Source organism: Crassostrea angulata, chromosome 10, assembly GCF_025612915.1.
Source record: "Crassostrea angulata isolate pt1a10 chromosome 10, ASM2561291v2, whole genome shotgun sequence".
Classification (NCBI taxonomy): Eukaryota; Metazoa; Mollusca; class Bivalvia; order Ostreida; family Ostreidae; genus Magallana; species Magallana angulata.
Window position 1 is genome coordinate 31,340,134 of NC_069120.1, and position 14,841 is coordinate 31,354,974.

The 14,841-nt window shown below is 32.9% G+C and overlaps 1 protein-coding gene across 1 annotated transcript in view; it reads left to right on the forward strand.

Moving 5' to 3' along the window:
• LOC128165932 (protein bicaudal C homolog 1-like) overlaps positions 1-14,841 on the forward strand; it is a 304,614-nt gene that overhangs the window by 131,682 nt on the left and 158,091 nt on the right. Inside the window, exon 12 of the mRNA XM_052830867.1 lies at positions 7,939-8,107. Within this exon, the coding sequence (XP_052686827.1) occupies positions 7,939-8,107 (169 nt within the window). The remainder of the gene's footprint in view (positions 1-7,938; positions 8,108-14,841) is intronic.

A 14,841-nucleotide genomic window follows, 5' to 3' on the forward strand; every position in this document is an offset into this window, starting at 1 on the left:
AGAAAATCTTTAAAAATCCTCTTCTCAAAAACTATTTGGCCAGAAAAGCTCAAATTAAAATGGAAGCATCCTCAGGTAGTGTAGATTTAAGTCTGTTCAAATCATGATCCCCGGGGGTAGGGTGGGGCCACAATAGGGGGATCAAGTTTTACATAAGAGTATATAGAGAAAATCTTTTTAAAAATTTCTTTTAATAACTATTTGGCCAAGAAACCTCAAATTGGCGTGTAACCATCCTCAGATAATGTAGATTCAAGTTTGTTCAAATCATGGTCTCTGGGGGTAGGGTGGGGCCACAATGGGGGATACATTTTTATATATAGAGAAAATCTTTAAAAGTCTTTTTCTCAAAAGTATTAGGCCAGGAAAGCCCAGATTTGAGTGGAGGCATCCCCAGATCATGTAGATTCAAGTTTGTTTAAATAATAGTCCAGGGGTAGGATGAGGCCACAATGGGAGATGAAATTTTACATAGGAATATATAGAGAAAATCTTTCAAAATCTTCTTTTTAAAGACTATTTGGACAGAAAATCTTACTTGTGTAAAGGCATCCTCGGGTAGTATAAAATTCAAGTTTGCAAAATCACAGTCCCTAGTGGTAGGGCGGGACCGTGATGGCGGTTTGAATTTTTTACATAGGAATATATAGAGAAAATCTTTGAAAATATTCTGGGAAAGTTTTTGGTCCAAAACTCAGTACTTAGTGTGAAAGCACAGGTTATGAGATTAAAGGTAGATTTAAGTTTGATGAAACCATGATTCCCTAGAGAATAGTGGGGCCACGAAATGGGGGGGGGGGGGGTATATAGGAATAGAGAAAAATCTTAGAGGTACAACAACAAAAGGGGCTTGGTATTTACCAAAAAATAAGAGGGGGATAAAAGATGGCAGATTTTCAATTTTATTTTTAGCAAGATCTACTGTACTCAGTTGTCAAGATATTTTGATACTGTAATGTTAATTTGATCAGAATTAAGGCAATTGTTGCTCAGGTGAGCGATGTGGCCCCTGGGCCTCTTGTCTTCTTTCCTGCTCTGAACTTGTTTCTCAGAGATGGCTAAACAGAATTGTACAAAACTCTAGGATATGATAGGCCTGCATATCTAGTTGTGCACCCTGGTTTGTTTTTTCTCATTTTGGGTTAGACAACCACTTTTCGGGGGAGGGGGGGAGGGGGGTGTCAAAAGGGTGTGGGGTCTAACATTGAACCTTGTAGGAAGAATCGTAGACTCTATTGTAAATGGTAACTTGAAAACGGACAAAGATAATAATATAGGGTTTTCATAATCATATATTGGCTGTTACTGGCAATATATAGGGTTTATTAGATCTGACCCCTGGGGTCATCCCCACCCCCCAGGAATTTGAAATTACCATATATTTCAGAAACTGTTATAATCATGACCCATAAACCATATATATTCATGTTTCTGATGTCAAGGGGCATCAAATGTTATGTAGGTCATGGGCCCTGTGGGTGGTCCTGACCCCCTCCAACAGCAAGTCCCTTAATATCTTCAAAACAGTTGAGATCTCCACCCTTAAACCATATATATTCTTGTTCCTTGTGTCAAGGGGCATCAAACGGTATGTAGGTCATGGGCCCCGGGGGGTGGTCATGACCCCCCTTGAACAGGAAGTGCACGAATATTTCGAAAACGGTTGAGATCCCCATCCCTTAACCATATATATATATTCTTGATCCTTAAAGGGCATCAAAAGGTATGTACCGGTAGGTAATGGGCCTCAGGGTTAAATTTAATTTTTCAAAACCGTAATGCACATCTATGGAACAGTTCCTATCATATCCCAAGATTGATGTGTCTATCCATTAAATCATAAAAGGAGTTCTATATTAAGGATCTATGTTTTTTTGAAGTGATAAACGTCAATTTTCTGCTACTTTTTGACTCCCTGGATGAAATTTAAATTTTGAAAACCTTACTGCACATCTATAGAACAGTCACTATCATATCCCAAGATATGATTGTCTATCCATTAAATCATAAGAGGAGCTCTTGGATCAATGTTTGTTTTTTTAGTGATAAACATCAATTTTCTGCTACTATTTGACTCCCTGGATGAAATTTAGATTTTTAAAACCTTATTGCACATCTATAGGACAGCCCCAATTATATCCCAAGAGATGACGTAGCTACTCAAAAAGTTGTAAGAGGAGTTCTGGTAACCATATTTTTTTTGCAAAAAAACGTCATTTTTTGTTGCCCACTGATCCCCTTAATTAAAAAAAAAATTCTGGAACCTGATCACGCCTCAATATGACACCCCCAATCATATTCTAGAAGATCATTTGGCTACTGCCCCAAAAAAATGACGTTTTTGAAACCAGTTTTTTTGTAAAAAAAACGTCATTTTTTAGCCATTAAATGACCCCCAGGACAAAATTGAAAATTCCGAAACCTTATTGCGCATCTATAGGACACCCTAAAACATATTCCAAAAGATGATTTGTCTACTTTTGAAAATGTAGGAGGAGTTCGAGGAAGAAGGTTTTTGTGAAAAAAACGTCATTTTTTACCAATTATTTGACCCCCAGGACTAACAGAGAATTTTTGAAACCTTTTTACAAAACAACATGATACCCCAAATCAAACTCCAAGAGTTCAGTTTGCTGGTTTATAAGATGTAAGAGCAGTTTGAGAAAGTAAAACGTGACAGACGGACGGACGGAAAAGGGTAACAACAATATACCCGAACTTTCTTTAGAAAGTGCGGGTATAATGAAACAAGGTTCTGAAAGGAAGTATAAAAAGACCATCATTTAATCATATTGATGGTTTGCTCTCAGTGAAGTAGACACAGATAAATCACAGGCAAAGATATTATTTTTTTTTTTTTCATAATAAAAAATATTAACCTCTACCTAATAATAAGGTACCGGTATAGAGGGTATATATTTTTAATTATGAGAAAGATATATAACGTTAGTAAAATGTAGCCGATTGAATGAACTTAATTAACATTATTTGTGTCGATCGTCATAACATACCACCTGTTTAAAGCTGCAATTGGTCTAATTTTTTGGCTACTACAGTATCAAATAATTGTCCATACAAACCAATTATCTTAATTTTGTTTTTCCAGAACTCACATTTACAGTTGATGTCAAAATCGTAATACAATCATCCATTCCTCAACTTCAGGGCGAATTTTGATATGAGACGAAATAACGCGATACCGTTTTCATGACATTCATAATTTTTTTCCATTAAAACATGGCTTAATTGACTGGGAAAACTACCGCAATGTTTGTTATTGTTATTTTAAACGATGGTTATGCTAAGTATGTGTATACACATACTCAGCATAACCATCATTTAAAAGCGTACACAAAATCTGATATAAAATCGGATCATTCAGCTTAAAAAAAGGTGTTGTTCTGTTTATCTGTCTTTGTATGCGTAATTTGCAGACTTAACAATAAGTAGAACTCATATTTATTGCCTTTTTATGTTATGACAACTGTTTTAGTCAGTTTTGGGCAAAAACAAACCAGTTCAATATATGTTTACATTTTGACCCTCCAATGTACAAGATGGCTGAACATCCCTCTATATAATAATAATATTATTATCAACAGAGGACAGCAACATTTGACAGAAAATCATACCAACAAAACACATTTGTAAACAATAACAAGACACGAGTTTTGTTTACAAAACAAAGAAAGAAAAACTCTGTATTGGGCTTCTAACTCAATATATGACTTAAATTTTGGCAAGACATTAAAAATACCCAAAGTAACCATTCTGAACATAAAGAAAAGGGAAAAATGAAATTTAAAATTTTCAGTCTATGTCCCTTTAAAGAATATTTAGATATGCCCCTCTATATAATTACTTTAAAGATGATCTTTCACGATTCTTGATTTTTTATCTTTCATATGTTATGGCCTTGTATAATAAAATATCTATATACTTTATTTATTTCAAGTTCTGCTTATTGAGAGCAGAAAAGGGGCAAAAAATGTCTGATTCCTGAAGCATCAACTCGTGTCAGTACTGTCAGTACTGTCAGTACTTTGATTATAGCTCTTTAACACGTGACAACATTTTTCATTCCAGTGTATTCATCAATCAAGTGTGAGTGAGGTTAAGAAAGTCAAACAAGTTTACGCCAGGTAAACAACAATCGTTTAATTTTAATGGGAAAGACAAATTAAATTTGTCAGTGTTTTTAATTTAATTGAGCGCATTGAGGTACAATTTTCTTCGTCACATCTATAGGAATTTTTAAAATAAAATACAACTAGTAGACTAATTGTTCTCGAACAATTAGAGGTCTTTCCACCTCATTGTTTTTTATGTTTGAAATAAGATTGCTTCAATAGAATAAAGGATTTTTTCTGCGTTACTTCATAAAAAGTGTCAAACGATTAAGTTTGCATTTTTTTATGGCTTGACCTTGACCTTTGACCTTTATATCATTTTGATCTGACGAGGTAGATGCATCTATACCAAGTTCTTCAATGTATCTATGATTATTGATTCAAAAGTTATTTGTGTTTTTTATTGAATGTTCGAAACTTTCAGGGGCAATAACTGCTAGAAAAGGACTTTGGACCCTGTCGGTATGAATAGATTGAAGAAGCGTCTAAGTATACTGAATACATTAGTGAAAGTTTCAAGTCTATATCTCTAACGGTTAATGAGGAGTAGCGATAACAAGCATTTTGTACAATAGGGGCAATAACTCTGTTATTATTTAAAAGAAAAAGCCAAGGGGCTATATTTTAAAATTTCTTAAGGTGTCCTATTTCATCCATGAAAAAGTTTTTCTCTACCACACTTAACAAAAGAGATCTAATAACTCATAAATTAACGGATTTCCAAATGACCTTGACCTTTGACCTTTATGTTATTTTGATCGGCCAAGGTAGGCGCTTCCATCCCAAGTGGTCCGAAGTCTCTGTGACAAATAATAAAAAAGTTGGAAGTTATTTTATAGAAATTCAAATACTTTCAGGGGCAATAACTACTAGAAGGGGGCCTCAGATCCTTTCGGTATGATAGATTAAAGAACCCTCTTAGTGTACTGAAGACACTATTGCTATTTCTTAGTCAACGCTATCCGGCCACATTGTTTACAAGCAGCACTGATTTTTATGAATAAACTGATGAACAAATACTGCCCTCCCAACCAATCGCTAAGCCCCTATCTATTCTAAAGGTTCCTCAGCGTTGGGTATCAACTTTAGATGGACAGAAGAACGCTTCATTTCTTCTTTCTATCCTCATCCAAATTGACTACACAACTCAACAAATTTTACCTTCTCTCAGATAACAAGCGAAATAGCGTAGTGGCAACACTCTCGCCTACAAAGCTTAGGGTTCTCGGATCGATACCGGGTGGGCGCCACCGATTTTTTTTTTGAGCAATTGCTTAAATAATTGCATGAACAAGCAAAATATTTTCACCAAAGATGTATCAATTCAGTATTCATAAGTGACAAAAATTTTGTTCTTGTTCAAAGTGTCCCTCTATATTTCTGTCACAGCCGCAATTTGATGTTAACGTAAATCGTTGTTGTTGATAGAATGAATAACTCAGCTGTTGGGTTCTTGTAATATATATTTTTCAATGTATAGAATTTATGGTGATCTGTAACAATAATTATTACAGAAATGGAAATAATAAAATACACACTTGCACAGCTAAGATTCAGACATTAAATATATTTTAAGTTGTTTGAATATGATTAATTTATGTTTTAAATAATTAATATTTTCAACAGATAACTTAGGCAACTGCAGTAAAATGTACTTACCAAAATGACAGATATTTTATATCACTATAATTATAAAATAGATGATATATTATGGAGAAGGAGATCGACTCTTCCTTTCTCTCGGTTGTCTGGGGGTGAAGTTTGTTAGATTTAGGATTTGGCACCAAGCATGTGCACTTAAATGTAAAACTTGTAAAAACCAAGACATAAAACTCTCACATGACCCAAACACCTTTGACCTTTCACACTCCAAACTCAACCAATGACTGTAAAACACCATGAAAATGAATGAAATGTATGTGGAAACGTAGTAAATTCCAGTGATCTGTAATTCACTATGTTTATAGATGATGATGAAAATGATAAATGAATATTAGTACATTATATATCAATATATTAAAATCAATATTGGATCAATGAATATTAATTCACTCTGTGACATTTCCCGTTCCAAATAAAAACAAAAATGTCAAATAATGACTAATTTTAATGGAATTATAAAAAAAAAAGTCACTTCTGACGTCATATACTGCCAATGACTGCAAATAAATAGGTGAAAAATATAATTTATATTAACTCTTCTAAAAAATAACATAACAATTTAATGTACCTGAAACACTTTAAAAATGGGGAATTATGGGGGCCAAATTTGACTAATAATGACTGATTTTAATTGAATTATAAAAATAAAAGTCACTTCTGATGTCATATACTGCCAATGACTGCAAAGAAATAGGTGAAAAATATAATTTATATTAACTAAAAAATAACATAACAATTTAATGTACCTGAAACACTTTAAAAATGGCGAATTATGGGGGCCAAAGACTAATATCATATAATTATAGTTCTTTAAGGAATACATTTTATATCCCTTTTGTTTCAAACTGTAAAATAAGATAAAAGGCTTCACTGATAATGTCATTGATTTTAACTATTTATTCATTTAAACCAGCAGTAATTTCGACCAATTCATTAAAGTCAACCTTTTTATCCTTTTTAAAATATTTTTTTGCCTAAAACGGGTTCCATCGCCCTATAAACAGGATCAACCTAACTTTCGAAAGATAGGGTAAAATGATAAACCAATTCAATATGCAAATGTTAGAATTGTGTCAAACTTATGATTGACACTATATTTTATCATAAAATGTAAATTTTTTACACTCATTCGAAAATTATTATAATCATGGTAGATTTTCTACAATCTATTTTATAAAAAACTAGAATTTGACCCGTGCGTGCACGGGTTGACATTGCATATCGAACATTTTCGAAATAGGTACATCGACACACCATATTATTGACATTTACATAACATAGTTTTAAGCCTACAATAATGCAATCAATTTCACTACTCTTTCCTTAGTTTGAATAATCTAAATGTGTCTCAGGAAAGGCCCTCACCACAGTTTGAATGCCTCCCATATACCCGTAATGTAGCAGAAAATTGCAAAAATTGCTCAAGTTGCCTTGAAAAAACCCCCAGTCAAATTCATCATAATGAATCTGTTTGAGAGTGTAAATACCTTTCATCTAAAAATTTTAATCCATATATAATGGAAGAATTCAACAATTTTTCACCAACATACACATTATTTTCTTTGCTACAGAGACAATACACGGAACGCGTTCTATCGTAAAACTGGGTCCTTTGGACATAATTCATTTTTACGATAAAACATATTCTATCTTTACTCTCCTAAGAAATATAATGTGATTTTTTTGCATGTAATCACATATTTTTTGTGAACATGATAAAAAAAATAAGTACATGTACTTAATTGAAATGTATAGCAAATTTCCCATGAAAATTTCCCCGTATTTGTATTGTCATCTCTGAGTTTATTCATGCAAATATGATATTGTGGAAACATAAACTAAAGATCCCGATAGCGTGAATATATTGCGCAAGTGCAAAATTGTATAATCCAAAAAATCCAGATGATTTCCGGGATTTTTTGAGGAATTTTCGTTGATTATTAATTAGCGAAGCTTAACAGAGAAAAAATAAAAACAAATTGGTAATATTCAAGTATCAATGATGCTTAAAATATATAAAACAAAAGACAGTATTCTTCTGATTTGTTGTTATTAAAGACCAAAAATTTGAGTCTATTATTTTTATTTAGTAGTATAGAAGTACAGCTAACGAGTGATCTTAACTTTTTGATGTTTTCTTTTTCAGTCTGTGATAGTAAAAAGTATTGAGCGAAATGCTGCTAATATGTATCTGGCACGTTTACACCTGCTTGGATTAAAGAAAGATGACAAAATTTTTCCTGCCAACTGTGATAAGAAATCCATAGAAACGAAGCTTTTAGCATGTGACGAAAGAGTTCCATCATCGAACCTAGGTATTATAAAAATTTTTTACAACATACAAATCATTCTTGTGGTATATTTATGTCTCCCCTTTCAAAGGGGAGACATATTGTTTTTGTCGACTTTCTTATTACGGAAGACCTTATTATCGTTCGGTTTCTTTTTCCCTATTATTAGGGTCTTCCGCGGAAGACCCTTCTATTACTCTATTGTTTCTTTTTCACTTTTCTTATTGTGATTAGGGTCTTCCGTTTTCAACGGAAGACCCTCTTGTTATTCTTCGGTTTCTTTTTATTAGGGTCTTCCGTTTTCAACGGAAGACCCTCTTGTTATTCTTCGGTTTCTTTTTATTATTAGGGTCTTCCGTTTTCAACGGAAGACCCTCTTGTTATTCTTCGGTTTCTTTTTATTATTAGGGTCTTCCGTTTCTAACGGAAGACCCTCTTGTTATTCTATTGTTTCTTTTTATTATTATTAGGGTCTTCCGTTTCCAACGGAGGACCCTCTTGTTATTCTATTGTTTCTTTTTATTATTATTAGGGTCTTCCGTTTCCAACGGAAGACCCTCTTGTTATTCTATTGTTTCTTTTTATTATTAAGGTCTTCCGTTTTCCAACGGAAGACCTTATTGTTTTCGTTCGATTTCTTTTTCCCTATTATTATTATTTTTTTTCTTACAAAATTTGTGCAGGCGATTTCTCGAAAATGGCTCAGCCGATTTTCGTGAAACTTTCAGATCTAATAGATATTAATCCGAACTTAATATACATTTTTTTATTTTGATGACGTCATTTCCATTCTTGAGAAAATGACGTTTTAACGATTTTCAGAGGGTCGGCTTGTCCAGGGATCTCCTCCTAAACGGTAAAAGATATTGAGTTCAAACTTTCAGGGATTGTAGACAAGAGATTGTAGATGTGCTATTTGGCGTTCATATTTGTCATGCTCAAAAGGCGTTTAAGCTCGCCTTGTCCCGAAAATTGAGACTAAAAAAACGTCGTAATTTTTAATGGTTTTCTTAGTTTGTCTCTTTTCTGAAAAATATTGTGTTAACACTTGTAATGCAAAAAAGATTTATATTTACAAGACCTTTCATTTGATATCAAGAAAGAGGGGCTGGCCCCTCAAATTAAGGGACCAAAGGGCTCTAAAGTCTTTCATCTGTAGCCCTTTACTGAGTGATATTTTGTGAACAGTTATAGAAGCAAATATGCTACTCTTACCGTTATGTATCCAAGCAATGTAATGATTTTATCATGTGTAACGTAATTAGGGGTTTTTAAGGGCCAAAAGTCCAGAATTTTGATCACCCATATCTCAAAAAGGAAATATATTTTGAAATAAAGTATAGAAGTAAAGATGCTCAAAATGATGTACTTAATAATATGCAATTTTCAAAATTTCGTTAAATGGCCCCTATAAGGAGTTCAGGGATCGGCCCCTGAAACGTTCTTTCCTATATATCTCAAGAACGGTAACAAATTTCTAAACACTTGTTGAACAAAATGTGTTGAGATTTAAATGACCTTTTAGTTGATATCAAGAAATAGGGGCTGGCCCCTCAAATTAGGGGACCAAAGGGCTCTTAAGTCTTTTATCTGTAGCCCTTTACTGAGGGATATTTTGTGAACGGTTATAGAAGCAAATATGTTTATCTTACAGATATATATCCAAACAATGTAATGATTTTATCGTGTGTTACATAATTAGGGGTTTTTAAGGGCCAACAGTCCAGAATTTTGATCACCCATATCTCAAAAAGGAAATATATTTTGAAATGGACTATAGAAGTAAAAGATAGTCAAAATGATGTACTTAATAATATGCAATTTTCAAAATTTCGTTAAAAGGCCCCTATAAGGAGTTCAGGGATCGGCCCCTGAAACGTTCTTTCCTATATATCTCAAGAACGGTAACAAATTTCTAAAAACTTGTTGAACAAAATGTGTTGAGATTTAAATGACCTTTTATTTGATATCAAGAAAAAGGGGCTGGCCCCTCAAATTAGGGGACCAAAGGGCTCTAAAGTCTTTCATCAGTATCTCTTTACTGAGGGATATATTGTGAAAGGCTATAGAAGCAAATATGTTTATCTTACAATTATGTATCCAAGCAATGTAATGTCATGTGTTATGTAATGAGGGTTTTTTAGGGGTCAAGAGTCCAAAACTATGACACCTATATCTCAAAAAGAAAAAATATTTTAAAATGCAGTATAGAAGAAAAGATGCTAAAAATGATGTACTTAACAACATACAATCTTCAAAATTTGGTTCAGCGGCTCCAATAAGGAGATAAGGGACCGGACCCTAAAACTTTTTCTTCTAAGATATCTCAAGAACAGTGACGAATTCTAAACACTTGTTGAACAAAGCTCTTACACCTGTAACAAAATAGTATCTGGCCCCCTAGAATGTAGACCCTGGTTTTTTTTTTCATTCTAAATCATGTTTAGCTGTTAAATAGCAAAATCAAGATAGAACAAATTCTAAAATCAGACGGAAGACCTCCTCGTTGCTCGCAACGAGATCGTGTCTAGTTATTATTATTATTCTTTTTCTTTATTTTTCTGACTTTTTTAAAGCTTAATATCTCAAAAAGTTTTCAACGGATTCACATGAAATTTTCAGGGATTATGGAGTATCACTGTCCCTTAAAGGTGTTAAATTTTTAACTACAACGTCACTTCCGTTTTTACGTTACGTCAATTTTTTAATTTTAAAAAAGTGATTTTGTCCAGGGCGTTTTTCAAAAATGCTTCAAGATAGAGACTTGGAATTTTCTGTGTTGAAGCATTGATCGTTTTTATTTGGACATAAGGCTGGAATTTAGTTTCCGTCACTTCCGGTCCAAACCGGAAGTGTTTTAAAATTTTCGAATTTTCGAATTTTTCGTTTTAATTTCAAATAATCACGAGATTTGTAGAGTTGGTTACGCTAAATACGAAACTGAAATCCGTTTGAAAATCGGTTGATGCATTACTGAGATATCGGTGTTTAAAAATTGATTTTTCCGGAAATTTTAATTCCGCGTCCTTGGTTTAAAAAATAGCGTAATGTTCAATGTAAAATTAACTCGTACCAAAAATAATTGTTAAGTCGTACTTGAACACATTCGAATTTTTTTTGTTAAGTCGTTCTTAAAATCGCAAAGGTTTTTGTTAAGTCGTACTTAAAATCATTCGGATTTTGTTAAGTCGTACCAAGAATATTCGATTTTTTCATCTTTTTATTTTAGTTACTCTTGTTATTAGTTTAAGAGCTGTGCTTCTTACAGGAACTTCCAGCTTTACTTCCGACATTAACGGAAGACCCACTCGTTGCTTTGCAACGAGCTTTGCTCTAGTTATTATTATTATTCTTTTTCTTTATTTTTCTGACTTTTTTAAAGCTTAATAACTCAAAAAGTTTTCAACGGATTTACATGAAACTTTCAGGGATTATGAAACATCATCGTCCCTAAAAGATTTTAAATTTTCAACTACAACGTCACTTCCGTTTTAACGTTACGTCAATTTTTAAATTTTAAAAAAGTGATTTTGTCCAGGGCGTTTTTCAAAAACGCTTCAAGATAGAGACTTGGAATTTTCTGTGTTGAAGCATTGATCATTTTTATTTGGACATAAGGCTGGAATTTAGTTTCCGTCACTTCCGGTCTAAACCGGAAGTGTTTTAAAATTTTCGATTTTTCGAATTTTTCGTTTTAATTTCAAATGATTACGAGGTTTGTAGAGTTAGTCATGCTGAATACGAAACTGAAATCCGTTTAAAAATCGGGCGATGCATTACAGAGATATCGGGGTTTAAAAATTGATTTTTCCGGAAATTTTGTTTCCGCGTCCTTGGTTTAAAAAATAGCGTAATGTTAATAGTAAAATTAACTCGTACCAAAAATAATTGTTAAGTCGTACTTAAACACATTCGGATTTTTTTGTTAAGTTGTTCTTAAAATCAAGAAGGTTTTTGTTAAGTCGTACTAAAAATCATTCGGATTTTGTTAAGTCGTACCAGGAATAATTCGATTTTTTCATCTTTTTATTTTATTTTCTCTTGTTATTGGTTTAAGAGCTCTGCTTCTTACAGGAACTTCCAGCTTTACTTCCGACATTAACGGGAGACCCACTCGTTGCTTTGCAACGAGCTTTGCTCTAGTTATTATTATTATTCTTTTTCTTTATTTTTCTGACTTTTTTAAAGCTTAATATCTCAAAAAGATTTCAACGGATTTACATGAAACTTTCAGGGATTATGACACATCACTGTCCCTCAAAGATGTTAATTTTTTAAGTACAACGTCACTTTCGTTTTTACGTTACGTCAATTTTTAAATTTTAAAAAAGTGATTTTGTCCAGGGCGTTTTTCAAAAAACGCTTAAAGATAAAGACTTGGAATTTTCTGTGTTGAAGCATTGATCGTTTTTATTTGGATATAAGGCTGGAATTTAGTTTCCGACACTTCCGGTCCAAACCGGAAGTGTTTTAAAATTTTCGAATTTTCGAATTTTTCGTTTCAACTTCAAATGTTTATGAGGTTTGTAGAGTTGGTCATGCTGAATACGAAACTGAAATCCGTTTGAAAATCGGAAGATGCATTATAGAGATATTGGGGTTTAAAAATTGATTTTTCCGGAAATTTTCTTTCCGCGTCCTTGGTTTAAAAAATAGCGTAATGTTCAAAGTAAAATTAACTCGTACCAAAAATAATTGCTAAGTCGTACTTAAACACATTCGGATTTTTTTTGTTAAGTCGTTCTTAAAGTCGGAAAGGTTTTTGTTAAGTCGTACTTAAAATCATTCGTATTTTATTAAGTCGTACCAGGAATAATTCGATTTTTTTCATCTTTTTATTTTAGTTACTCTTGTTATTGGTTTAAGAGCTCTGCTTCTGACAGGAACTTCCAGCTTTACTTCCGACATTAACGGAAGACCCACTCGTTGCTTTGCAACGAGCTTTGCTCTAGTTATTATTATTATTCTTTTTCTTTATTTTTCTGAATTTTTTAAAGCTTAATATCTCAAAAAGTTTTCAACGGATTTACATGAAACTTTCAGGGATTATGAAACATCATCGTCCCTTAAAGATGTTAAATTTTGAACTACAACGTCACTTCCGTTTTTACGTTACGTCAATTTTTAAATTTAAAAAAAGTGATTTTGTCCAGGGCGTTTTTCAAAAACGCTTTAAGATAGAGACTTGGAATTTTCTGTGTTGAAGCATTGATCGTTTTTATTTGGACATAAGGCTGGAATTTAGTTTCCGTCACTTCCGGTCTAAACCGGAAGTATTTTAAAATTTTCGAATTTTCGAATTTTTCGTTTCAATTTCAAATGTTTATGACGTTTGTAGGGTTGGTCATGCTGAATACAAAACTGAAATCCGTTTGAAAATCGGACGATGCATTACAGAGATATCGGGGTTTAAAAATTGATTTTTCCGGAAATTTTGATTCCGCGTCCTTGGTTTGAAAAATAGCGTAATGTTCAAAGTAAAATTAACTCGTACCAAAAATAATTGTTAAGTCGTACCTGAACACATTCGGATTTTTTTTGTTCAGTCGTTCTTAAAATCGGAAAGGTTTTTGTTAAGTCGTACTTAAAATCATTCGTATTTTGTCAAGTCGTACCAGGAATATTCGATTTTTTTCATCTTTTTATTTTAGTTACTCTTGTTATTGTTTTAAGAGCTCTGCTTCTTACAGGAACTTCAAGCTTTACTTTCGACATTAACGGAAGACCCACTCGTTGCTTTGCAACGAGCTTTGCTCTAGTTATTATTATTATTCTTTTTCTTTTCTTCTGACTCCTTTTTTGCCTCATAACTCAAAAGGTTTTTAACCGATTTTGATGAAATTTTCAGAGATTGTTGCAAGTTGGCGTCCCTCAAAAATGTTAAAGTTTTAAAGAGAACGCCACCCCCGTTTTGACGTGACGTCATTTTTAAAAATTTCAAAAAGTTATTTTGTCCCGGACTTTTCTCAAAAATGCTTTAAGATAGAGGATTGAAATTTTCAATGGTTATGATTTGATCGATTTACCTCTGTAATAAGGCTCGAAATGAAAATCTGTCACTTCCGCTCGAAACCGGAAGTGAAACAAATTTTTCGAAAAAATGAATTTTCTGATCAAATCAAAAATGAATATGTGTTTTATAGAGCTTATCAAGCTGAATCTAACACTGAAAGCCGTTTTAAAATTGGACGATGCATTACAGAGATATCGGGGTTTAAAAATTGATTTTTCCGGAAATTTTTATTCCGCGTCCTTGGTTTAAAAAATAGCGAAATGTTCAAAGTAAAATTAACTCGTACCAAAAATAATTGTTAACTCGTACTTGAACAATTCGGATTTTTTTTTTTGTTAAGTCGTTCTTGAAATCGGAAAGGTATTTGTTAAGTCGTACTTAAAATCATTCGGATTTTGTTAAGTCGTACCAGGAATAATTCGATTTTTTCATCTTTTTATTTTTGTTACTCTTGTTAATGGTTTAAGAGCTCTGCTTCTTACAGGAACTTCCAGCTTTACTTCCGACATTAACGGAAGACCCACTCGTTGCTTTGCAACGAGCTTTGCTCTAGTTATTATACTTTTTCTTTTTTTTTCTGACTCCTTCTCGGCTTTATAACTCAAAAAGTTTCCAACCGATTTTAATGAAACTTTCAGAGATAATGTGAAACTATTATCCCTCAAAGATGTTAAAGTTTTCTTGACAACGTCAATTCCGTTTTGACGTAACGTTATTTTTAAAATTTTCAAAAAGTCATTTTGTC